Here is a 26,866-nt window from a genome sequence, read left to right on the forward strand (position 1 = left end):
GTACCCACAACATGATTGCCTACAACACCATGTGGCTTCATCCAATCTTGCTGTAGAAGTGTTGAGACCTTGTCACAGCACTGGAACAAAGCACTGTCAGGAGGCTGTTCACAGGTTTCCTTCGTGCATTGAAAGGTTGACCCATATGTGATACTCTCTGTCATCACATTGAAAAGACTATTAGACTGTAAGGAAAAGGGAAATAACTGGCTTGTGCTTTTTTGAGTCCTTTCTCCCAGTTATGAAAGAAAACAGCCCCTTTGCTGGACATGCGAAACGGAGAAGAAAGACATAAGAAATTTCCATTTAAAATAATTTCTTATATAGATACATCTTTTTTTCTAGGAAAATATTCAGCATTTCATTCATATATATTAGATTGGGGCTCAGTTGATGGTTTCAGACTGCAGTGTTGGGGCACTTAAACTTTAATCCATGTTATCTCCTCCTATGTAATCCTTTCAATCTTTGGGCACAGTCTGCAACTGGCTAGCCTTGACCCACACAGGGAAGATGGCAATAGTTACCCTACTATGGGCTTTAGGGAGCAAAGGCCACACAATTCATTCTCAATTAAAGCAAAACTTGTCAAAAGAAGATTTGTTAGAATGGTGGAGTGATGGAATATGCTGTTATGCATTCATATTAGCATAATTTAGTGATGTTATGCACAGATAATTAGCTTAGACTGCCTTGTGCAGAAAAGACATCTCACATTGCCCAAAGGAAGAAATCTGAATAAGAGGTGGCTTTGATATTTTCAAAGCCACCCTTTATTCAGATTTGTTTCTAGCACTAATTGGAAGATGCGAATGGCCTTGTCATTAGTTCTGTATTTATTTAAAAAGGATCAAAACAATGTTGTAGATGTAGACATTATATTAGTATACAGTGGGAACAGTTTAGAATCCACCAAAACTAAATTGAGTAGTATTTTCAAATATTCAGAACATATATTGTTTGCCTACTCCCATCCCAACAAGAGAAAGATGTGATAGATTATGGAGATCATCTTCCTTTAGTTCCAGGATTCTTCTCTTGGGTGTTTAAATTTGGGGATTTTTTTTTTTTTGCAAGGAGATCAGGCAAGAAGTTCTTGTTAAAGAACATCTGTACATTAAACATCTTATTATTCATTAAAAAGTTTAAACATATAGGTATACTGTACGACAGGCTATTCAATCATGAGGTCTCTTCCAACTCTTTGATTCTATGATTCTGTGATTCTATGAAATCAGAGGAATCATAGAATCAAAGAGTTGGAAGAGACCTCATGGGCCATCCAGTCCAACCCCCTGCCAAGAAGCAGGAAAATTGCATTCAAAGCACCCCCGACAGATGGCCATCCAGCCTCTGTTTAAAAGCATCCAAAGAAGGAGCCTCCACCACACTCTGGGGCAGAGAGTTCCACTGCTAAACGGCTCTCACAGTTAGGAAGTTCTTCTTAATGGGTTGTTGTAGGTTTTTCCGGGCTATATGGCCATGTTCTGGAGGCAATTTTTCTCCTGACGTTTTGCCTGCATCTATGGCAAGCATCCTCAGAGGTAGTGAAGTCTCACTACCTCTGAGGATGCTTGCCATAGATGCAGGCGAAATGTCAGGAGAAAAATTGCCTCCAGAACATGGCCATATAGCCCGGAAAAACCTACAACAACTTAGTTATTCCAGCCATGAAAGCCTTCGACAGTTCTTCTTAATGTTCAGATGGAATCTCCTTTCTTGCACTTTGACACCATTGTTCCGCGTCCTAGTCTCCAGGGAAGCAGAAAACAAGCTTGCTCCCTCCTCCCTATGACTTCCTCTCACGAATTTATACATGGCTATCATGTCTCCTCTCAGCCTTCTCTTCTTCAGGCTAAACATGCCCAGCTCTTTAAGCTGCTCCTCATAGGGCTTGTTCTCCAGAGCCTTGATCATTTTAGTCACCCTCCTCTGGACACATTCCAGCTTGTCAACATCTCTCTTCAATTGTGGTGCCCAGAATTGGACACAATATTCCAGGTGGGGTCTAACCAAAGCGGAATAGAGGGGTAGCATGACTTTCCTGGATCTAGACACTATATTCCTATTTATGCAGGCCAACACTCTATTGACTTTTTTTGCCGCCACATCACATTGTTAGCTCATGTTTAACTTGTTGTCCACGAAGACTCCAAGATGCTCGTTCCAAAGACTAAATGAAATAAATCTTGTCTAAAAGCCAGCAAAGCTACATGTTGTTACAGTGGGTACAGCAGACAGCTGGAAACAAGACAAATCCTAGCCTTAAGCAAAGTGAAACAGTCACTTTAAGGGGCAGAAATTTGGGTGTGAGAGCTAAATATTAGGAAAGAGAATTGTGTGCCATGCAATCTCCTTTACACATACATCCCCCAGGTAGACTGCTGCCATAGGTGGCAATAGAAGATATCCCCAGTTGCCAGTGTTGAAAAAACTACCAGTCTAGTTGAGTTTTGTACATGAAATGAAAACAGCTACCATCCTGTTATCTCATTGCAGGCAGTAAAATATTTTGATTTAATCCTGGCAAGGAAACATCTTATGATTGCCGTTCTGCAGATGCTTAGTAATGTCCTTTATCTGCCATTGTTTCCCTTGCATAATAGTATCTTGTCCTTCTATTCTTGTAAACATGTGAGCCACCATGGAGAAGGGGAACTATTTGAAGGAACATGTAATGAACAGGTTTCTCTTTTGAGAATAATCATAGTTCTCCCAATTACTCTGACCTAAGAGTGCATCATAAAGAAAGGCCATGGTACCAAACCATAACCTCAAGCAGAGCTTAATGAGACAACTTTGTTTTATAAGTGTGTGGTATCAGCTCCAGTGAATAGCACCAATTAATTACTGACTACTGTATGTAATGTGACATGTTCCTATGCCTCGCTTTGGTAGGGTGAAGGAGTTCCTTGCAGTCACCCTCTCCCATTAGTATAATAATTGCTGAGGTTTAAACTGAATGTCACTTGGTGGGGATGGGAAGGGAAAGTGTTTCAGACTTTTGATTTGCACTGAAAACAGCGATTGAAGGGTGCAGATGATTTTGTGTGCTTTTCACTGTATGAAAAAGCAAACCCCAGTATAACTAAAAAGCATGATGTTTGCCTCAATAACCTCATAGGGCATGTGTAGGGTGGCCAGGTCTGAAACATCCCAGGTCCTGAGATTTCAGGACCAAACTCTAAGACATAGGGACAGGCCCGTAGCCAGGATTTCGATTTTGGAGGGGGGGTGTGTGTGAGTTTTTTCCAGGGGTTTTTTTCGGGGGGGGGGGGGCTGAGTCTGAGTGAAAGAGGGTCTAGCCTAGCAAACCTTTTGTATCATTACCCCAATACCCCCATGCATATGGGATATATTGAGTATGGTGATCAGATCATGATATGAATAAACATAACAGTTTAAATAATGTACCAGTACGGCCTTTTCGCGAAACACCATGAGAATTTCGGGGGGGGGGGGGAAGCCCCTCAAGCCCCCCCCCCAGCTATATGCCTGCAAAGCATGATATCATTAATCACAAAAGATCACAAGGGCCATCCAATCCAAATGTGCCAGCTGCAACCGTACCTCAAGAAGTCTGACTTGACCATTGTCGCCCACGCCTTTGTTACCTCAAGGTTGGATTACTGTAATGCACTCAACGTGGAGCTGCCCCTGAAGGCGGCCTGGAAACTACAATTGGTGCAAAGGTCGGCGACCAGGTTGTTTACTGGAGCAAATTTCAGGGAGTGGTCAACCCGCTTGTTTAGCTCCACTGGCTACCAATAAGTTTACGGTCTCAATTCAAGGTGCAGGTTATCACCTATAAAGCTCTAACCTGCCTATCTTCATGACAGTATCTTCCTTTCGAACCCACACAACCTCTAAAATCTTCTGGGGAAGCTCTTCTCTCCCACCTCCATCTAAGGCACAGCTGGTGAGGACAAGAGAAAGGGTTGTGACCCCCTGGCTCTGGAACTCCCTCCCCAGGCAGATTAGGCTAGCACCCTCCCTGTCCACTTTCCACAAAGACCTAAAGACGTGGATGTATCGTTGTGTGTTTGAGTTGATGATTCCCTGGATAGCTGGACCCAGCTAGGACCCAAAATCTTGTCCTTGCACTTTACTATTGTTTTATCCAAAGCTACAATGACCTATTTTATATTGCTCTTATCCTTACTGTGGCTATATGACATATGCACTTTACTCATTGTTGTTGCACCAGTCTGCCCACCTATGATGAGACTTGAATTATGCTCTTGGTTGTTGGTTGTGATGCTTGTTTTATATATTGTTATAATGTTGTTGTTTTTATTTTGTTTTAGATTCATGCTATGCATTTTAATGTGTTATGTTTTAACTGTGTTGATTGGGCTTGGCCCCATGTAAGCTACCCCAAGTCCCTTCGGGGAGATGGAGGTGGGCATAAAAATAAATTATTATAATATTATTATTATTATTATTTATTTATTTATTTATTTATTTATTATTATTATTATTATTTGAAACACAACAAGATGAGTCCACAGCAGACAAGATCACTCTGCTGGCTGTTGTATTGGATCACATGTCGGACACTTTCTAAGGACTGTGTGATGTATCGGCAAATAATGTGTGCAGATCCCAGTAAGGTGGCCTTCTGCAGCTGGCAGATGGTAATTTTGTCTTTGCCAATTGTGTTTAAGTGCAGGCCAAGGTCTTTAGGCACTGCATCCAGTGTACTGATCACCATTGGGAACACTTTTACTGGCTTGTGCCAGAGTCTTTGCAGTTTGATCTTTAAATCCTTATATGGTGTCAGTTTTTCCAGTTGTTTCTCTTCAATCCTGCTGTCGCCTGGGATTGCAACACCGACGATCCATACTTTGTTTTTTTAACATGCTCGTGAGGTCAGTAGTATTGTACTCCAAAATTCTGTCTGTCTGTCTGAATCCAGAAGTCCCAAAGGAGGGTGACATGTCCATTTTTCTGTAACCCTTTTCAGCTTATGATCCCACCAGTTCTTTGTTGCAGGCAGATGGTATTTGTGGTACAATGAATCATCTGAGCAACGGTGTTATGCCTCTGCTTGTAGTCTGTCTGCACAATCTTCTTGCAGCAGCTGAAAATGTGATCTATCTGCTTCTTCGCAGAGTCTACATTTGGGATCTGTTGTCGACTTTTCAATTCTGGCTTTGATGGCATTTGTTCTAATGGCTTGTTCTTGGGCTGCCAGAATCAGGCCCTCCATCTCCTTTTTCAAAGTTCCATTTGTGAGCCACAGCCATGTTTTTTCTTTGTCAATTTGGCTCATTATTATTATGCGGGGACATGAGAGAAGCCTCCCACAAGGATGATAAAACATCAAAAATCATCCGGGCGTCCCCTGGGCAACGTCCTTGCAGACGGCCAATTCTCTCACACCAGAAGTGACTTGCAGTTTCTCAGGTCGCTCCTGATACAACAAAAATTATTATTATTATTATTATTATTATTATTATTATTATTATTAACTCAATTCTGCAATGTTCAGTTACAAATGAGTAGGGAAGTGGGTGCAAGCCACAGTTTTATTAGTAGCAAACTAAAAAGGGCATGCTCATCTCAGGTTGGGATTCTTCATGATTGAGATAGAAATGCTTCAAATAATTGCCCAAGCCCTAAAAGAAGCAAAAGCACACAGTCATGCTTTAAATTAGTCTGTTCATCCAGGCTTTTCTAACAGACACTTTATGGGATTGAACCTGAATCCAGCTTTCCCTGGAGGTTGTTGCTTTTCCACACCACTGGGCACTTGGAGAAAGTCTGCCTTTCATTGTGAAATTGATCCTGTAAAATTTCCAGATCCTCCCACAGTGTCAGCAAGAACAACAAAAACAACTCTTTTTCTATACACAGCATCAAGCCATCTAGTTTTGACTGCCATTTGTTTATTGATCTGTTTTTGTCCTAAAAAGATTTTAAAAGTTGGAAAAAAGTTCTTTCCTATTCAGAAATAAAAGAAGAACTGTGCTGTGCAAACCAAAATAGGCCCTGAACAAAGAAATGGCACGTGCCTCAGATCCTTATTATAATTCACTGTCATACCACATGAATTACCAACATTTTGAATCTTTCTCCTGTGAAAAAACCATTTATAATAATTACTCTGTTGTTTCAGGTTTTCCTTTCAAAAACCATTTATAATCATTAAGCCATAATAAAATTAATACAACATAACATTAGAGTGTTATTACAACATTGGCTTATAATTTTTTTTAAAAGAATGCAACACTGCTGGTAACACCATGGTGTGTAGTACTCTAGGAAAGGTGTACAGAAAACTTCCGATGCAGTTAAATACCTGAATAGTGCCTTTAAATGCTTAATAAGTCTCATTGCAGTGTCACAGAAAAAACATTTATATTCTGGAACATGGCCATACAGGCCGGAAAACTCACAGCAACCCAGTGATTCCGGCCATTAAAGCCTTTGACAACACATTTATATTATAAATAGGAAAACCTTTTGAAATTGTAAGGGAACACAGGTTTAGGGTGTGGGGTCCCTTTTCGAAGAAGTCCACAGAGTCCAATAGGTTCAGGTAAGACACCGTTTATTCAAGCTGATCAGCATGAGGCAAACAGACAGCACTTCTGCAAGTGCTCCCAGAGATTGCCGTGCCCTTCTTTGTTTTTGCAAACTTTTATATACCCTCAGGTAAACAAGAATATTTTTGTCATGGAAAGTACTTTGACCTTTACTCTTCCTGTCCCATCAGCCTCTTGATGGAAAGTACCTTTTCGCACCTGCAGACTTTGCGCTTAACCACAAACCAACTTCCTATGTAAGCTCGTTAATATAGCGACTTTTCAAAAAGCCAAAACCTTGAACTTTGTATGACCTCTATACTAACATTTTGGTTAAAGCTTTTAATTTTTTAAAATATTTATTAGGTTTATGCCTCCTTCAAAATGAGTTTTAAAAGCTTAAACCAAAGAAAACACAGCTATTCTCTTCATACATTTTGTTCTCCCCACCTAAGCATCATAAGTAATCTAAAGATTTCCTTGGAAATTCCCATGGAAAGAACAGTGAAGTAGAATGAGACATCCATATTTAAACTGGTTACTGAATCATAGCAGGAAAGGGGGCCAAAAATTTATTATTTTTAGCATGAGAAAAGATTCATGTTCCCAATGAATATACAGCATAACATTAAGAGTACATCATGTGACAATGCTGAGACAAAAAGCAGGACCAAACCACTACTCTTACGTTTTATCAGTGTTGTGTGATGAGGTCCTTAATATCTTTATGTAGAAGGAGCATTAAACAATTGAGTGTTACAGCTAAAAACCAAATGCTGGAGGATTTACTTGTTTGGCCTATGACTTCCAAAGCAGCCTAGTCAAATGATGTGTTGTTTAAATCACAACTTCTCTGAGGTCCCTGACCCCAAATGGTGACCCCTTAGCTCAATGTTGTGGGTTGCAGAAAATTTGGCAATGGTAAAGCATTTCTGAATGTCACCTAGACATTTATGCATATCTGTTAGCAACAACGTGCAGTGTTTATACAATAGACTCTGCATAAAATGCTTTATAAAAAGGAAAATCAGTCTGTTCAGCAAGACTTGCAAATGCTCTTTTTAAGAGTTGATTTTATATACCTACATATCTAGATGATAAAAAAATTGTTTTAGGCAGAAAGGAGTCACAAGTGGAAAAAGCCCTGGTCTAAACAAAGTAGGCGATAGATTCCATGCTACACAGCATAACTTAGCTTGTGATGGCACGAGTGTCGCCACCTATGTGTAGAACTGTTAGTTGCAAGATTTAAACTGTTGTATCATGCTTAATCCTGCTTTTTTACCCTGCCTATGTATAGTTAGATTGATTGGTTATTTATAGCTGTCAATCAATGTTGTTTGCACCAGTTGAATTGCTTTCTCAGCTCAGTTGTTTAGCTCCACCTCTTCCTGGAGGAGGGGAGTGCTTCCCTTTTTCATTCCACCATCAGATTTTCTACCAGATGGATGTGAGTAAGAGACTTGGCTCTAAAAGCCCCTGATTATGTTACCTCTCAGCACCAATTCTGAGGTTCTTACCTTTGAGACTTATGCTTCATGTTCAGATCAACCTGAACAACATTGGGAAGTCTCAAGCGCCTTCAAACCAGTTCTTTTGGCACCAGAGGAAGGCCTTATCCCTTCAGATATAGGCCATTGGAATTGGGGTTGTGATTATTCTGATATTCACAGCCATTGAGGAAAGAGGAAACTTGGAAAGGCTTCTCAGCTGCAAACTGTTTGGTCCCAAGACAAACAGAGACTGATGTATACATATATATGATGTATATTTTCCTTCACCCCTTTGAAACTTCCAGCTGATTGCCCTAAAGAGATAACTCTTTGTGAACAATAAATCTTATTTTGAGTTATCTACAGTGTTTGGGTCTTTGAGAGTTCTAGTTTCCCAAAGGAGGGCAAGAAGCAATCCCCTGGGGGAAATATGTCACGTCCATGCCTCTTTCACTAAGAGTTATAGCCCCCAGGTGTGACGGCACATAGCTCCTAAAACCTATCTGGAGGAATGGGCCTCAGTTTTCTTAGGGTTATTTTTGCATTACCTAGCTTCTGAAGATTCAGCACACCTAGAGATGTAAAATCCAGGGAAGGGGAAGGTAAAATATTTCTTTTCCACGAAAAACCCTGAAAAAAATGTACTATAGAACAATTTCTTGTAGAATGATGAATACAATATTTAAGGCATGGTATGGTTTAGCCTTGTCCTGTGTGGTGCAGTGGTTTCAGCATTGGACCATGACTCTGGAAATAGCAATTGAATGCCTGCATGGCCATGAAAACCCAGCTGGGAAAATTATATTCTCTCAATCGCAGAGGAAGGCAAAATCAAACTTCTGAACAAATCTTGCAAAAAAAGAAAAATGCCTAGATATATTGGACACTTTGGAAACAATTTGAAGGCACAGAGCAACAACAAATTATTTATGTATTCCGTGTTCTCTCATCCCCCCCACCCCAAAGCTATATAATGACTTTGGTTTCCTTGTCTCAACTCTTTTTATGGTTTTATGGCCTAACTGTCCAAATGTATCTCCCCCTATGAACCATCTCAGAGATTAAGATCTTCTGGGGGGGGGGGGGTGTGCTCTTGGTCCCATCATCCATGTAAGCGTGACTGGTGGGGATGAGAGACAGGGTCTTCTCAGTGGTGGCTCCTCGGTTGTGGAACTCCCTCCCTAGTGATATCAGAGCAGCCCCTCCCTCCTAGTGTGTAGAAAGAGAGTCAAAGCCTGGCTCTGGGAGTAGAAATTTGAAAAATAGAGCAGTGCAGGAATGTTATTATGGAAAATGTGCAATTTGACCTTAGACTCTTAACTCTGGATGGTGTGATTCATTGAAATGTATTTTAATTATGTGTACAATGTCTTAATTTTTAACTTATGTTTTAAGATGATATTGTAGATGCGATTGTAAACCGCCTTGAGTCCCCCTCGAGGTAGAGATAGTGGAAGTTCTGTAAATGGCACTGCGCTACATCCTCCCTATTGGAGTAACCTTTTAGTTGCTATAGCCCTCCTCTATAGCAATTTAATGGCAATGGCCATGGATTGAAGCAGGTGAAACGTGAGTACTACTAGAATTTTGGTAACTTAACAAGGTCAGGAAAGAATTTCACTTTTTGCAAGAACAACAACAAAAATAGAGTAAGTTGGACTAACATTTGTAAGTTACTAACAACCATTGTGTGTAGTGAGCTTCCAGATGCAAGTTCAATGGAAGGAAGTGGTGAAGTTATGCCTACCAATTTCCTCTTCATCTCATTTTCCATTTTACTGTTTTGTTTACATCTTCTTCCATGGGGTGGATATAGAGGAGAATGGTTTTCCTCGATATTTTGTTGAATATGATAACTGACTCTGCAAATTCCAAATCGTTGCCTCTTGAATTATCAACCTGGAATGACAATGAAGATGGTAAATTGTGTTGTATGTATTATTCATTTGGTCTGCTCCCAAAACCTGCATTAACTTGTTAAAGGTAAGGCTCTTTGGAGACTTGTTAAAAGCCTGAAATGGTTATTCTGTTCACCCCTTCGAAATGAATCTGACCTAACACAACCGTCGAATGGATATACTGCATAATTGTTTTATTGCTGCTCTATTTGTTTATGCAAAAATGTTATTGATTTCACAGATGCTGGGAGCTCAGCGCTGGAGACATAAAGTGGATTTACCAAGCTCCAGTTTTAGTAGCTATTGGGGTAGGATTATTCATTCGTATAATTTTTAATCCGGTCTATTAAAATTTGTTTTGTTATACTCAGAGTAGACCTATTCAGATGATTGAAACTTGTGTCAGCCATAATTATCTCAAGTCCCATTGATTTTATTGAATTTACTCATACGTATGCTAAATTTGGATACAGCCCTATAATTTCATTCATAGCTGAAGGCTGTAACATAGAAATAGTGAAAATCACACAAATAAACCACAATAGTAAGCAAAGCCATTCCTGTTCTGCAGTGTTACTTCTTGGCTAAGACAGAATAAAAGGATCTTGGCATTCCAGTATTGCAGATCCTGCGACAGCTGATAAGAAAAGGCATATGAGAAGCCCAATGTTCTGCTTTTGTGTTTTGGATATCATTCCTTAAAGACAGCATGAGGGGGATGGTTATCTTTCAAGTTCTTGTCATTTTAACTATTACATTTGGCCCAGTCATAGGTTTTTAAACATTGTTGTGTTATTGTTGATGTTTACTGCTTATTTTCTGTTTATGAGTTTTATTTTATTGTTTTGTATTACTGTTGTTGTTGTTGCTGATGTATTGTGGGCTCGGCCTCATGTAAGCCACACCAAGTCCCTTGGGGAGATGGTAGCGGGGTACAAATAAAGTTTTATTAATTATTATTATTGTCTTCGCCATCAACTCCGCTGGACCGGCCACGTTGTCCGGATGCCCGACCACCGTCTCCCAAAGCAGTTGCTCTACTCCGAACTCAAGAACGGAAAATGGAATGTTGGTGGGCAGGAAAAGAGATTGAAAGATGTGCTCAAAGCCAACCTCAAAAACTCTGGCATACACACTGAAAACTGGGAAGCCCTGGCCCTTGAGCACTCCAGCTGGAGGTCAGCTGTCACCAGCAGTGCTGCAGAATTTGAAGAGGCATGAATGGAGGGCGAAAGGGAGAAGCGTGCCAAGAGGAAGGCATGTCAAGCCAACTCTGACCGAAACCGCCTTCCACCTGGAAACCAATGCCCTCACTGCGGGAGAAGATGCAGATCAAGAATAGGGCTCCACAGTCATCTGCGGACCCACCAGTACACTGATCTTGGAAGACTATCCTACTCGGACAACGAGGGATCGCCTAAGGACTTGTCTTCGAAAACTGCACATTTTTGGAAGATGTTTTTTTGGAGTGAGAAAAAAATCGCTGAAATTGTTTGTTATTTTGTTTCAGGACAAAATTAGCAAACAATGACATGCCTGCATGTTTGTAAGTTCTTGGAGATGGAAGCAAAACCTGCTGTTCCTCCCCTTTTTATGCAGAGGGGCCTAGAGTCTTGCAATCATATAGTACTTCCATTTCTACATATGTCTCCAACTTCCTGCTTGCAGAAGGCTGCATCTTCTGGGAAGGAATGGGAAGATAGCCCTTATTTTTCTCATTTTCTTTCGTTGTTCTTTGAAGAACCAGAGATAGCAATTTTCATTTCAGGCTCAAGAAAGAGCTGCTGCTGTTTGACTGCTTTTTGATGTCTGAACGCAAAAAAGCACCTGCTCTGTGACAAATACCAAAGTTATTTGCACTGCTTTTCTTCCTTTTGAGTTTCTAGGAAATCTTCGGCATTACTTTGCAGATCCCATCAATGTTTAGAATAGAAAAAAATGATCATATTTGTAAAATGTTTTGAAGCCACATTTCTCCATTAATGAAAGAATGAGTCCTTAAAGCCACCCGCCACAAATTCTTCTGTGAAGAGTGTGGAGAGGCAGATTACACTATGTAACACAATTTGAAAAAAAAATAATCTGTTCCTGGTTTGAAAATATTATTTCCTGTTTAATTGTGTGGTACTTATTTTGAAAATAGTTGTTACCCTCCAGAAACTTTGTTTTTGTGGCTGCCACAAACTATGTTTAATTGGGTTGTTGTGAGTTTTCCGGGCTGTATGGCCATGTTCCAGAAGCATTCTCTCCTGATGTTCTCAGGCATCCTGAGAAATTGTGAGGTCTATTGGAAGTGAGGCAAGTAGGGTTTATATATCTGTGGAATGTCCAGGATGGGAAAAGAACTATTGTGTGTTTGAGGCAAATGTGAATGTTGCAGTTGATGACCTTGATTAGCATTGAATAGACTTACAGCTTCAAAGCCTGTCTGCTTCCTGTCTGGGAGAATCCTTTGTTGGGTATTCCAGACAAGAAACAATCAGGGCTAGCTAATTACCTTCCAACAAAGGATTCCCTGAGGCAGGAAGCAGCCAGGCTTTGAAGTTGTGAGGCTGTGCATTGTAAGGACAGCCAATGGTCCATTTCAAGTGAGTCCAGGTTTTTGGGCTCACTTGACAGCCCCAAGTGAAACTGTCAATCCTAGGTCTATAACCATCTGACTACTAGAAGTGTGCAAAAAATCAGATCTCGCCATAACTCTGATCTATTTCATATGTTTCACACTTATGATGCATATTCCGATGCGCCTGTGCGGTGTGTGGAAAACATTAAGAAATTGTACCTTTTGGTGGCTTTGATTCTTAAGTTTTGATTTATTCAGAAAAGCCTGTGATGCAGTTAATATTCACAGGGCACTCGGGTCCCGCTGAGAGGTGAAGCCAAACCTGTTGGCATGCCTCTCAGCCAATCAGGGCTGACAGAGGAGGGAGGACGGAGAGCAGCTGCCATGTTGCCTTTACATTTGGGTAGGGGGCCAATGCAAAAAATTCAAAAGGCTCTGCCCTAAACTACATTTCCCAGTATGCATCAGAACGAGAAAGGACCAATCAGGAGAGGAGCGAGAGATTTGTCCCTCCCTAAACAGTTTTTATCAAAAAAAAATTTAAAAATCCCTAAAATCAGTAAAGTATGAGTATTTCTGAAAGTTGGGGGAAACTATCCTCTGTTATCTTGTGTCATTGGATAGAAAATTCAAGTAGCTAGCTCTTGTAGTTTTTAAAAAACTACATTATATTTATGTAATTATGAGATTAGATCAGCCCCCTCCCTCCTGTCCTTTGGAAGGATGATAAAAACTTGGCTGTGGGACCGAGCCTTTGGAACTGTGCAATGAGGCAGCGATAGGCATTCTTATTATGCCAGCGAGATTCAATATAGATTTTGAAACAGTTGTAAACAGAGGATTTAAACGTCAAGATAAGTGATTTTAATGTTTATGTATGTGTATAGTCTAGTTATGTCTCGGCACTGAATGTTTGCCGTTTATATGTTGTCTCCTTCGGGGTGATAAGGGCGGAATAGAAATGTTTTAAATAAATAAATAAATGAAAAATTGAGACTCATTCTAGTTCTGCTTAATGATCTAATTATATTTAAATGAAAACAACAGCCATGTTTTCATTTGTGTATAATTCATCTATAAAGTCGGGAAAGTGGAGATTAATTTGACTTTCAAATTATGGGTGAGTAGTGTTGAGTCCAATTGGGACATTTATTTCCCTTGGTTTAGTGCTCCCGAAGACTTTTTTTCTTGCTGGTATGTTCAGTTACAGTTTGGAATGTGGGCAAAGGACATTTTTGTGACTGATCATTGGAAAGGGGTCAATTCCTCTCTCCTGCTGTGAGTTTATTTTATTTATCATGTCAGGGGCAACCAGATAATTGTATTACATTTCTAACAGAACAAAAACAAACAAACAGACAAAACACAAAATTTGCAAGCTTGGTAGTTGATTAAATGTCCTTTGACCAGTATCTGGCCACTTGGAGTGCCTCTGGTGTTGCTGCAAGAAGATCCTCCATTGTGCATGTGGCAGGGCTCAGGTTGCATTGCAGCAGGTGGTCAGTGGTTTGCTCTTCTCCACACTCGCATGTCGTGGACTCCACTTTGTAGCCCCATTTCTTAAGGTTGGCTCTGCATCTCGTGGTGCCGGAGCGCAGTCTGTTCAGCACCTTCCACGTCGCCCAGTCTTCTGTGTGCCCAGGGGGGAGTCTCTCATTTGGTATCAGCCATTGGTTGAGGTTCTGGATTTGAGCCTGCCACTTTTGGACTCTTGCTTGCAGAGATGTTCCAGCGAGTGTCTCTGTAGATCTTAGAGAACTATTTCTTGATTTAAGTCATTGACGTGCTGGCTGATACCCAAATAAGGGATGAGCTGGAGATGTCACTGCCTTGGTCTTTTCACTATTGGCTGCTACTTCCTGGCGGATGTCAGGTGGTGCAATACCGGCTAAACAGTGTAATTTCTCCAGTGGTGTAGAGCACAGACACCCCGTCATAATGCGGCATGTCTCATTAAGAGCCACATCTACTGTTTTAGTGTGGTGAGATGTGTTCCACACCGGGCATGCATACTCAGCAGCAGAGTAGCATAGCGCAAGGGCAGATGTCTTCACTGTGTCTGGTTGTGATCCCCAGGTTGTGCCAGTCAGCTTTCGTATGATATTGTTTCTAGCACCCACTTTTTGCTTGATATTCAGGCAGTGCTTCTTGTAGGTCAGAGCATGGTCCAGAGTGACTCCCAGGTATTTGGGTGCGCTGCAATGCTCCAGTGGGATTCCTTCCCAGGTAATCCTCAGAGCTCGGGATGCTTGTCTGTTCTTAAGGTGAAAAGCACATGCCTGTGTTTTAGATGGATTAGGGATCAGCTGGTTTTCCCTGTAGTAGTCAGTAAGGGCACCTAGAGCTTTGGAGAGCTTCTGTTCAACCATCTCAAAGCTCCCGCTTGAGCAGTAATGGCACGATCATCTGCATAGATGAAACTCTCTGTCCTTTCTGGCAGTGGCTGGTCATTTGTGTAGATGTTGAACATGTTACAAAACAGGAGCTTTTTAGTTGACTTCCAGGGCCAGAGAAGTAGATGGCGGAAACAGAAGAACGGCTTGCCTCAGGGGAGCATGCCTGCTCCATCCATGTTCAACATCTACACAAATGACCTCCTGTAGCAGACGGTGATAAGTTATTGGATTAAAACTGCACTATTGTTTGATACATCGATGAGGAAAATGTGTAATTAAAAGTGTTGTTGTTGTTGTTGTTGTTGTTGTTGTTGTTGTTGTTATGTAATTAAAACAAAGGTTTCCTAATTTTCTAATTTCGTCCTATATTCAGTGGAACCAAAACCCAACTTTTCTTCAATTTGCTATATACTGAGTGCAGGAAAGTTACTTTTTTGACTGCAAATATCAGAGTCTCTCATTTGGCATGACTACTGGTTGGGCAGACTCAGCTAACATCTTTCATAAACACAGAGAAAGACAGTATGGAAAATTAGTTTCTGCTTCAAAGCTGTAATTTATCCTCACTAGGTTCTACTTACAGAAGAATGAAATAGGCAAAACTTTTGACTTGCGTCAATATCTCTAAAGGATTGTGGGATAATACAAATCTCTGAATTGTTTTGCAGTTAAACTTTGTCCTGTTCCTGAATACTGTGCGGGTTTTGGCAACAAAAATCTGGGAGACAAATGCTGTTGGATATGACTCAAGGAAGCAATATAAGTAAGTAAATTTGCTAATTTTACATGTGTTTTCTCTGGTCCCCAAATAACTAAACAATTTTGCAAATACAGCATTACCTCTCAATATCTGCAGATAAATAGTAAAACAAAATGAATGCCTTTCTAATTCAACAGAGATACCATTACTTTTCATTATGTGTATATTCTTAGTGATCTCACGATTTCCATTTCCATTTAGGAACATATTCCTGAAGAACTGTGATTTTGAGACAACCATGATGATAGTTTTAAATCTTCTCTGTGTTTGATGTAATGACTTTCAAATGTGGCTTAGAAATTCCATCAGTGCATGCTGGCCTTTATTTCAGATTTTAATGGAGTTGAAAACTATGAGCGCTGGAATCCAGTTGGTGTTTTCTGCTGTTGTGATAGTCCATTGTGTGAGCAACTGTACGAGGGTTGAATGAAAAGTAATGCCTCCACCTTCGTTACTTGGGTTTGTATGAGAATATTTTAATAAATCAAACAAAGAAATAATCTTTGGAATGTGCTCTTTAACAACCACTATTCACTTTTCGACATAGTCACCAGACAATTAGATACATTTCTGCCAATGGTGAACAAGTTTTCTGAAGCTGTCATGGAAGAAGTCGACACTCTGTTTCCGCAACCCATTGTGCACAGATCTTTCGATAGCCGAGCAAAGCAATAATGTGACCCACACGTTCTTGTGACATGCCGATTATGCTTGAAATTTCTCTCTGAGTGATATGACGATTGTCCTGAATCTGTCAACCTTTTGCTTATGAAACTCGGTGGTTGCTGTCACAGGACATCCAACTTTTTGTTTGTCACGCAAGTCAGACACATTGATGTGTGGTTTGGGAGTACTACAGTTAGGTCTCTTGAAATGTTGGATTTCTGTAAAATGTGTAGAGGTTACTGAATGAATTAATGGACTGGTTGCACATAATATTTTACTATGATTTACCTAAACAAATTTCAGCAAGCTCAAGCAAAGCCTGGGTCTCACATTACCAAGAGGATTAATAAACCCTGATTCAATCTCACTTTCCCGATTAGTGGCTAGCTATTATCTATAAACTGGGAGATTATTTGACAGGTTCATAGTCTAAAATAGGCTTTTTAGACAATTAACTGAGCTTTATTCAAGTTATCATTTGTGGCTTAGACATAACAACATAGGTAGTTATAAACTGAGAATTGGGAAAATCAAAATTGAAGCTTCATTTATTTTTTCCCCTGTCTTTGTGGGAAGTGAAGACGTGAGGTGTATTTTTGAACTTGAGCTGTGTGTTAGCTCATAGAAAATCATGTCTGCAAAATGAGATGTGATCAAGGCAATTTGTGGACCAACTCAATGAATAATAATATTTTCAATGAGACACAGAACTATCAAAGAATCATGGGAAGGAGGATAGGATGCAAATAGCCACATACATCCCTTAGGCCCCTTCTACACTGCCATATAATCCAGATTATCAAAGCAGATGATCCACATTATCTCCTTTGAGCTGGATTATATAAATTTACACTGCCATATAATCCAGTTCAAAGCAGATAATCTGGATTTTATATGGCAGTGTAGATGAGGCCTTATTTATTTATTACTTATTTCACAGTTTTCTATACCGAGCTTCTCAACCTCATTGAGGGACTCAGCCCGGTTTCCAGCCATAAAAAACATATACACTCATTAAAATATCATATATCACAATTACAAAAACAACTTTAAAATCACTATATATAAAACTACAGTGGTCAGTCGTCCTATTAAAATGGATCTACATCAACTTCCATCCAGGGTCCTATGGTGTTGTCTCATTCATCGAAGGCCTGACTCCACAGCCACGTCTTCACCTGTTTCCTAAATGTTAGGATGGATAGGGCGGTTCTGGCCTCCAGAGGGAGAGAGTTCCAGAGTCGCGGGGCCACCACAGAGAAGGCCCTGTCCCTCGTCCCCACCAGGCGCGCTTGCGAGGCTGGTGGGACCGAGAGCAGGGCCTCTCCAGATGATCTTAATAATCTTGATGGTTCGTAGGGGAGAATACGTTCGGAGAGGTAAACACAGGATCTAAGACATTTGTATACCACTCATATATGAAAAATATGTTGCAAATTACCGGGCCCAGGACAGAACTCCATAGAACATGACTTGAGGTCTCTTTCTAGTCTGAGCCATTGATGTGCAGCCCCTGAGTTTGATACAGTGGAGAAAGATCCAATTGTGATCAAACTATTCCTTGTTTGGATCAGAGAGTTAGGCAGAAGTAGTATTTCCAGATCACAAGGCAATTATCTCTTACTGATTCTGGAAATGTGTTATTTAAGATGTCTTCTTGAATACAGAGTGTGATTAGCAAAGAAAAGTAGAAGTGGAAGAAAGGGAGGAAATATAAAAACTTCTAATAGGTGAAAACGAGCCAACCAGTCCATCCTTGCAGTTACCTGCCATAGGAAGCCGTTTTAAGAATATAAGAATCATGACGGATATGACAAAAGGCCTCTCTAGTCCAGCATTCCATTTCCACAACACCAACAGATTATAAACAGGAAACCATGGGTGTTACAGATGTTTTCCAGCTTGTTTTCCTCCACATACTGGCTCTGATATAGAGACATCCTCGTTGGTAGCCCTATCCTACAACAATGTCCTTAATTGTCTTTTCAAGACATCCAAGCTGGCAGCCATTGCAACTCTTTATGATTGTGAATCCCATAGTTCTCAAAGGTGAAGGTCCATTATGCTCTCTTCTACTTCAGTGGATGAATCCAGGTTCTAGTGTGGTATCTTAAGCATTGCTCCATCTAGTACAGTGGATTTCAAGAAGCAATTCTTCCCAACACCTCCATGGAATTGTACTTGTGATCTTTTTGCCTGCAATGAAGGTTTGTAGCAATTATGCCATGGGTCTTCCCTGAACAACAGTTATCTAATTTTATTCTGTTACTAATCCATCATACTAAAAGTAACAGCTGTTCACAGTTGTGATGATGTGCCATTGTCTGCTTCATCTTCCCAAAGCGGATTAACAAAAGCTTTAAAGTTTATTGTTTATCGTTTGTTGTTCTTGTGGAACTTCAAGTTGTTTTCAGCTTATGACAACACTAAGATTAAATGTTTAAAAGCAATGCTTTTGGGTTTGGTAAGATTAGCTGTTTACAAGAAACGTTGCCCAGAAGTTGCCGGACTGTATTTACTAAGTCTTTGAGGAAGTTCTTTCTTTGTCATATACAAAGAGCTTTATATATGCTGATGACCTTGGTCTAACAACACAACTAAAAGACTTTGAAACAGTCGAAAACCATCTTACTAATGCCTTGAAAGATTTCTTCAGCTACTACAAAGATAACCACTTGAAGCCTAACCTTGCCAAGACAAAAATGTGTGCTTTCGACCTATGGAATTGTGAAGCCAACAGGAAATTGAAAGTTACCTGGGAAAGCCAAGAGCTGGAACACTGTTCCTATCCTAAATATGTCAGTGTTACCTTAGATTGAACACTAACATTTAGGAAACACTGCATGAACACCAAGCAAAAAGTAGCTGCATGCAATAACATCCTACAGAAACGTACTGGCAGCGCATGGGGTGTAGACCTAAAATTAATAAGAACATCAACCCTGGCCTTGTCTTACTCAACTGCTGAGTGTGCCTGGCCTGTTTGGCATAAGTCTGCCCATGCGAAGCAGGTGAACATAGCACTGAACAAAACATGCAGAATAATCACAGGATGTCTCAAACCTACACCTGTTGATAAACTCTACAAGCTAGCGGGCATCCCCCCCCCCCCCGGATGTGCGACAGGAAGTTGGGAGGGAAATAAAGTTGAACACTGTGAAAGCCACCCACTACATGGCTATTGGCCTCTTCCCAGTAGACTCAAATCAAGGAAAAGCTTCATGAGAACTACCACTCTTCCACTTAAAGTTACTCCAGCACCAGCAAGAGTATACCTCTGGGCAGCTAAACCAAGAAATCCCAATGGGATGTCCCTCCACAAGGGTCTGCATCCAGGGGCAAACCAAGAATGGGCAACTTGGTTTGAACAGACTCAGAAGTGGAGTGGGCAAATCCAACAGATAACCTGGCAACATGGCACTACCTAGAAGCATCCTCCACCTTCTGCGACTGTGGAGTGGAACAAACAACACATGATTACCCACTATGCCCTGTCTTATGCACAGAGGAAGAATTGTTTAAGGCTACAGACAATGAGGACGCTGTTGCCTGTTTTTTGTCAAAAATTCTTTAGCCGCTTGTGCTCCTTCTATTTTTTAATCAGTTTTAAATTTATTTATGCAATGCTTTTCACACAAAATCAATTAATAACACTAAGATGAACCTATCATGGCATTTTCTTGGAAAGCTTTTTTCAGAGAGGGTTTGTCTTTACTTTCTTCTGAAGCTGAGATTCTTAGTGCTAAGACAAAAAGACAGAAGAAGGTTTTTAAAAAAGGATAATAATATTATGTTATGCCAGTGTTATCACAGGGCTCTGTTAATCATTCGACTGGAGAAGAGGTAGAGGTCCTGAATAGTAAACAGTAGGGGTAGGTGAAATTCATATGCAAAAAAAGTAGACGGTGAGAATGACCTTAATAAACACCATTAACAAAACTGTTGTTAGGTAGGAACACAGACATATTTGCATTGTTGAGTGATTAGTTAAAACACGCCTTTGTTCAAGCCACAAGAGATAAGAGCTGAAACTTTAGGTGAATTCTTGTCCATCTACTTGCCTTTGACATCTGTCTTTGAAGTTCCTTTGATGAAAAAATGACCACTTTGAGGTCAGGGACTGAGTGTCAGATGCTGTCAGATTTTGTGTTTGAGACAGAATATTGGACAATGGGAAACCTTGTCTGGATGCATCTTTTACCTGCAGGTCTGTGTAGAGTTAGGCTGTTTATGTTCTGCTGTAACTCAAACAGCCTTAGTGTGTGTGGGAGTGTAATCTACATCAATTCAGTCTCCAGTTTCGCATGGAACACTTAAAGGATCATAATTACTCTCACATCTTTTCCAGGAAACTAGCAAAATCCACACTGATTCTGATCCTCGTCTTTGGTGTGCACTACATTGTCTTTGTATGCCTGCCTCACACATTTACTGGGTTGGGTTGGGAGATCCGTATGCACTGCGAACTCTTCTTCAACTCATTCCAGGTATGGTGACTTATAGTATTACACTGTTATTATGAGTTATGTTGTTCATTTATGTAAACAGAATAGAGAAAGACCTCTTGCTGTCACACAGGGACAATATAGATATATGCCACCAAAGCATTTGAGTCTTTTTAAATTCCCCCTTTCCTCCTCATCACCTGTGTAACTAGAGTATTTTTAAAGCAATGTTGGCATTGAGCTGAAGACACACGGTAGTGGATTGTATAAGCATGTCCAAAATAAACAGTGCAATAAATAGAGCTTGAGTTGAGAGAGAATGGGATTCTAATCTCCGCAATCTTAGCAGTATGTGCCTGTATCTAACAGGCAAGATGAATACAGCTGCCTCCAGAATCCCTTACTAAATACGTTTGAACAATAGAGCAGAGACATAAGGAGAAAGCAGATTAGCTTGTCTCACCGGCTATTTGAAGCATGTTGAAAAAGCAAAGTATATGTTTTCCCACCAAAGTAGAAAACAGAAAAAATGTGGAGGCTGTTGAAAAAAGTTATCTTTGCATGCATTTTGGAAGAAGCCTTCAGATGGTCTTCAAAGGTTCAAAATGTTCTGGTTTGATTATGGAAGGCTTATGTGACATGATTATTCTATTTCAGATCTGCATACTGTTCGTTTTGAATATAAAGTTACTGAAACATTTTGAAATGCTCTTCTTTTTCTGGTGTGGAAATTCCTTTTCTTTCCATATTATTTTTGTTTTGATATTAAATTTTCTGTTATACACATCTGCTTTGATAGCTGAACCACCTCAGGGCTCTTTAAGTAATTAAAAACCAGTGTAAAATTAATGATTCAAGGTGAAGATAATGAAATTACTGATTTTTTATTCTCTTTGTAATTATCTTTTCTTTTCTTATGCAGGGTTTCTTTGTCTCCATCATCTATTGTTACTGCAATGGAGAGGTAAGCTATATCATAGAGTTGGATGACACTACAAGGGCCATCTAGTCCAACCCCTGCCATGCAGAGACATTGAACTGAGACGTGGAGGATGATATGAACTGGGACAAATATCAATTTTCCTAGATGCAAAACAGGAATGATTGTATGTCATCCACACTACAGAATTAGAGCACTTTGATTGAGCTAGAATCTTGTGCAATATTAAGATTTGTGGTTTCACATGGTACTTGGATTTCTCTGCCACAGAACTCTAGTTCCCCTCCAAAGTAGAAATTCCTGGAGTTAAGTAAAATCAAAGTGCTACAGTTGTGTAGTATGAAAAAGACTTTTGATTTCATTGGATCTACTCTGAGCATGGATCAAGCCCAATGTTGTTGCAGTATGTGTAGTGTATTTGATTAGTAATAGCTGACACACAAGAAATTAAGCACTGAGCTTGGAAAAGCTACTTCTATTAAAAAATTGTCCTGTGAGATGCTTCCATCGAGTGCAAATATCTTTCTTGCAGAGAAATGCACTCTGGAAGTAGCCAAAGAAAGAAGGAAAGCAAAAGGAAATAGTGATAGGGGAGATATGCCCCAATTAAATGCACAATTCCAGAGGTTAGCCAGAAGAAATAAGGAACTATTTTTAAACAAGCAATGCAAGAAAGCGGAAGACGACAGCAGAATAGGAAGGACAAGAGACCTCTTCCAGAAAATTAGAAACATCAGAGGGAAATATCAGGCAAAAATTGGCATGATCAAAAACAAAGATGACAAAGACCTCAGAAGCAAAAGAGATCAAGAGAAGGTGGCGGGAATATACAGAAGATCTCTACAGGAAGGATAATAATATTGACAATAGCTTTGAAAGTGTGGTGAGAGAATTGGAACCAGACAGTGAGGTTGAATGGGCCTTAAGGAGCATTGCTAACAACAAGGCAGCAGGAGATGACGGGATCCCAGCTGAACTGTTTAAAATCTTGAAAGAGAATGCTGTCAAGGTGATGCATGTCATATGCCAGCAAATATGGAAAACACAAGAATGACCATCAGATTGGAAAAAATCAACTTATATCCCCATACCAAAAAAGGGAAATGCTAAAGACTGCTCAAATTTTCGTACAGTGGCCCTTATTTCTCATGCCAGTAAGGTAATGCTCAAGATCCTGCAAGGAAGACTCCAGCAATACATGGAGAGAGAGTTGCCATTTCTGTTTTATTGACTGTTTGACTGTGTGGATCATAATAAAATTTGGGAACTTCTTGATCGTATGGGGATCCCAAATCACCTTATCTCTTTCCTGAGGAATCTGTATAAGGACCAAGTAGCAACAGTACGAACTGATAATGGAACAACAGACTGGTTCAAGATTGGGAAAGGCGTACGGCAGGGTTGTATACTCTCACCCAACCTATTCATTTGTATGCAGAAGACATCATACGATATGCGGGGCTTGACGACTGCAAGGCTGGGGTTAAAATTGCTGGAAGACACATTAACAACCTTAGGTATGAAGATGATACCACTTTGATGGCCGAAAGCAAGGAGGAGCTGAGGAGCCTTCTAATCAAGGTGAAGGAAGAAAGCGCAAAAGCTGGGTTGCAGCTAAACATAAAAAACCCAAAATTATGGCAATAAGAATGATTGATAACTGGCAAATAGAGGGAGAAAATGTGGATGCCGTGACAGACTTTGTATTTTTAGGCGCGAAGATGACTACAGATGTGGATTGCAGCCAGGAAATCAGAAGATGTTTACTTCTTGGGAGGAGAGTAATGACCAATCTCGATAAAATAGCTAAGATTAGAGACATCACACTGGCAATGAAGGTCCACATAGTTAAAGCAATGGTATTCCCCATAGTCACCTATGGATGCGAGAGCTGGACCATAAGGAAGGTGGAGCGAAGGAAGATAGACGCTTTGAATTGTTGTCTTGGAGGAATATTCTGAGAGTGCCTTACTGGAAGGAAGGCTATTATGGGCAAAGATGAAGTACTTCGGCCACATAATGAGAAGACAGGATATCTTGGAGAAGATAATGATGCTGGGGGAAATGGAAGAGAAAAGGAAGAAGGGCCACCCAAGGCCAAGATGGATAGATGTTATCCTTGAAATGACTGACTCAACTTCAGGAGCTAGGGGTGGCGAGGCCAACAGGAAGCTCTGGTGTGTACTGGTCCATGAGGTCACAAGGAGTTCAGAAGCGACTGAACAAATAAACAACAATGCACCCTTGGTCCTACCTAAGCAAAAACAGCTTTTTCATGGAAACCCAAGGACCATCTTACTCAACCAACGATAATATGAGTGATGCAGTGTTTGTGAGCATTAGGAGGGAGTGTTGGTACTTCTTTTGTGATTTACTTGTCATTTCCATTGCATCACTCCAGCTGGTTTACTTGCTACCTTTCCACGCCCAAGGTTATTTCTCAGATTTAATTGAGGAAGCTGCAAGTTGAGAGAGAACTTTGAGCGATTACAGGTCAACCCTATAGTATTTTTGTACTCTTAAAGTAGTTTATACTAAATGTCGTGGAAGAGTGTAATATCTGTTTTTAAAGTGTATGATTTTTCGCAGTAGAAGGAACCAACATATTATTTAGAAAATATCAATTTTCTTTCTTTTTTTCTTTTTTCAAAAAACCCCTTGACTTGAGGGTGGAGGAAAAGGAGTTGAATAAACTTTCTGATAGCTGTGCTGGCTGATGTTTAGTCTAAAGAGCTTTTTTCTGTCCTGTGGTTCTTCCATTATATTAGTATATGATTTCAGTCCACAGGGAAGTTAGAATAGCTTTTTCTTGTTTTCCTCTCTGCAGAAAGTTAAATCTTTCTTTTCTAGCAAGCCCTTGGAAACTGATTTTAACAACAGAAAGGGGACTTTTATGGTGCTGTACTGTTTTTATTCTATTTTAATTCAATGATTTAATAATGTTTTAATTTTGTTTTTATATGTTTCAACTATATGCATTTTATTTTATTCTCTGCCATTTTGTAAGTCACTTTGAGAAAGAAAATGATGGGTGAATGGATGGTATTGTTTTTTTTAAAAAAATCCATTTTTTTAAAAATCCATTTGATAAATCTGTGGCTCACTTTTCCATGAAGACCTCGATTGTAGAAGTGAGATAGCTACAACGTTAATGTGTTAATGAAATGCTTCATTCTAAGCTAATATTTGGAAAACATTCTTTTTCACTTGTCCTCCCGATCCTTTCATGCTTTTTTATCGGGTCATTTCCTCTTTCTTCCAAGGTGCAGGCTGAGATCAAGAAGACATGGTCAAGATGGAACCTGGCCATTGACTGGGAGAGGCCAGCACCTTGTGGCAACTACCACTATGGCTCTGTCCTCACTAACATGACCCATAGCACCAGCAGCCAGACCCAGATGGTGGCCAGTTCTCGCATGGTACTCATTTCCAGCCGGGTTTGCAAAAATGTCCCCCAGTGGAATGACCCACATGTAATTTTGCCTGGATACGTTAGGAGTAACTCTGAACAGGACTGCATCCCTCAGTGGGTTCCTGAAGAGGCTGATGAAGATGAAGAGAAGAAGTTGGATGGCATTTCACTCCAGAAGCCCCATAGGCTTCAGGACAATCATGTTGGTCCCCTTGAGGAAGAAGAGAGAAGGGGAGAAGTAGAGGCAACACTTTAATAAACCAGAATGTGTCTACACATGGGGAACAGGCCTAGTATAATACTAATGGAGCCCTCTGTGCACAGGCAACAAAGGTTTTATCAAACTCTGTCATCATAGGTCATTCTCAGTGGCTTCCTCAGTGATACAGCTCACTTTCTGTGATGCTGTGTTGTGTTGATGTTTGCTTGACCCAGGGACATTTACTCTGTTCCTGACCCAAGGCGTTTCCAGCTCCCAGAACCTGGGAAATGTTCTATGTACAAAGCATATGAGCTTCCAGTGGACTATGGTCACCCTTCATTTGCAAGTACTTCTCAACTGCATGGTGCAGTTCAGTGGCATAAACATCACAAAGGCATCAGGGAATTCAAGTAAAAGTAGAACGGAAGAAGTGGATTTGTTCTTATTAGGCCTATAAGAAGTCCAGGAAAAAATACAATGGATCCATAGTATCCACTGGTGTTTGTTTCCAGATCCTCCCATGGATATCAAAATGCATGGATGCTCAAGCCCTATTATATACAATGGTGTAGTAAAATTGTGTCCCTTATTTAAAATGGCAAAATCAAGGTTTGCTTTTGGGATTATTATTATTATTGGTAATATTTTCAAGTCGTGGATGGTTGAATATTTGGGTGCAGAATCTATCTTGCATCTGTTTTTCATCTGTTTCAGTTCTAATTTCTTTATCAAAAGGCCCAATTTTTATATATGTATTTTAAGAATTAACAAAGTAACATTCATGTCCATATTAATTCCATATTGTGACAAATGGTTGTCAATTAAAATATGATTATTTCATAAGGCATGTGTGCCTATCTTATCCCATTATTGCAATGATCCAGATTATTTTAATGAAATCAATTCTATGTTGATATAATGTATCTCTACCATTTATCTATAAAACATTACAGCCACTAAGCGGTACAGTGCAGATTAGCTATGTAGTTAATTTTGCACCAGTTCTTCATTACTCCCTAGCAAGATCATGTTATTGTTAGGTGATGATTTATGGCCAACCTGGTGATCCACTGAAGTACACAAGGCGGTTTATACCATAATAGAAAGTACAAGTTCAATTCAAAATCTAAAGACAGCATTAAGAATTATGAACACAGCCATAGAATCATAGAATCATAGAGTTGGAAGAGACCTCATGGGCCATCCAGTCCTACCCCATTCTGCCAAGAAGCAGGAATATTGCATTCAAATCACCCCTGACAGATGGCCATCCAGCCTCTGTTTAAAAGCTTCCAAAGAAGGAGCCTCCACCACACTCTGGGGCAGAGAGTTCCACTGCTGAATGGCTCTCACCGTCAGGAAGTTCTTCCTCATGATCAGATGGAATCTCCTCTCTTGTAGTTTGAAGCCATTGTTCCGTGTTGATATACCACTATGATATTCACAACAAAAAGGTCGCCGTGAGTCCCCTTGTGGGGAGAAGGGCGGGATAGAAAAATATGTAATAATAATAAGTAAAAACATATCTCTGGAAAATCCAACATTGATCAAACTATCTTCA

General features: G+C 40.1%; 1 protein-coding gene across 2 annotated transcripts in view; it reads left to right on the plus strand.

Annotated features, from left to right (window-relative positions):
* The window catches only part of PTH2R (parathyroid hormone 2 receptor), an 86,543-nt gene extending 60,623 nt beyond the window's left edge, over positions 1–25,920 (plus strand). For both annotated transcript variants that reach the window (XM_067470252.1, XM_067470250.1), the window contains 5 exons: positions 10,163–10,229; positions 15,549–15,643; positions 20,655–20,793; positions 21,674–21,715; positions 24,955–25,920. In XM_067470252.1, the coding sequence (XP_067326353.1) occupies positions 10,163–10,229; positions 15,549–15,643; positions 20,655–20,793; positions 21,674–21,715; positions 24,955–25,359 (748 nt within the window). In that variant the 3' untranslated portion in view covers positions 25,360–25,920. The remainder of the gene's footprint in view (positions 1–10,162; positions 10,230–15,548; positions 15,644–20,654; positions 20,794–21,673; positions 21,716–24,954) is intronic.
* Positions 25,921–26,866: the final 946 nt, after the last annotated feature.

The sequence above is a fragment of the Anolis sagrei genome, chromosome 1, assembly GCF_037176765.1.
Source record: "Anolis sagrei isolate rAnoSag1 chromosome 1, rAnoSag1.mat, whole genome shotgun sequence".
Taxonomy (NCBI): Eukaryota; Metazoa; Chordata; class Lepidosauria; order Squamata; family Dactyloidae; genus Anolis; species Anolis sagrei.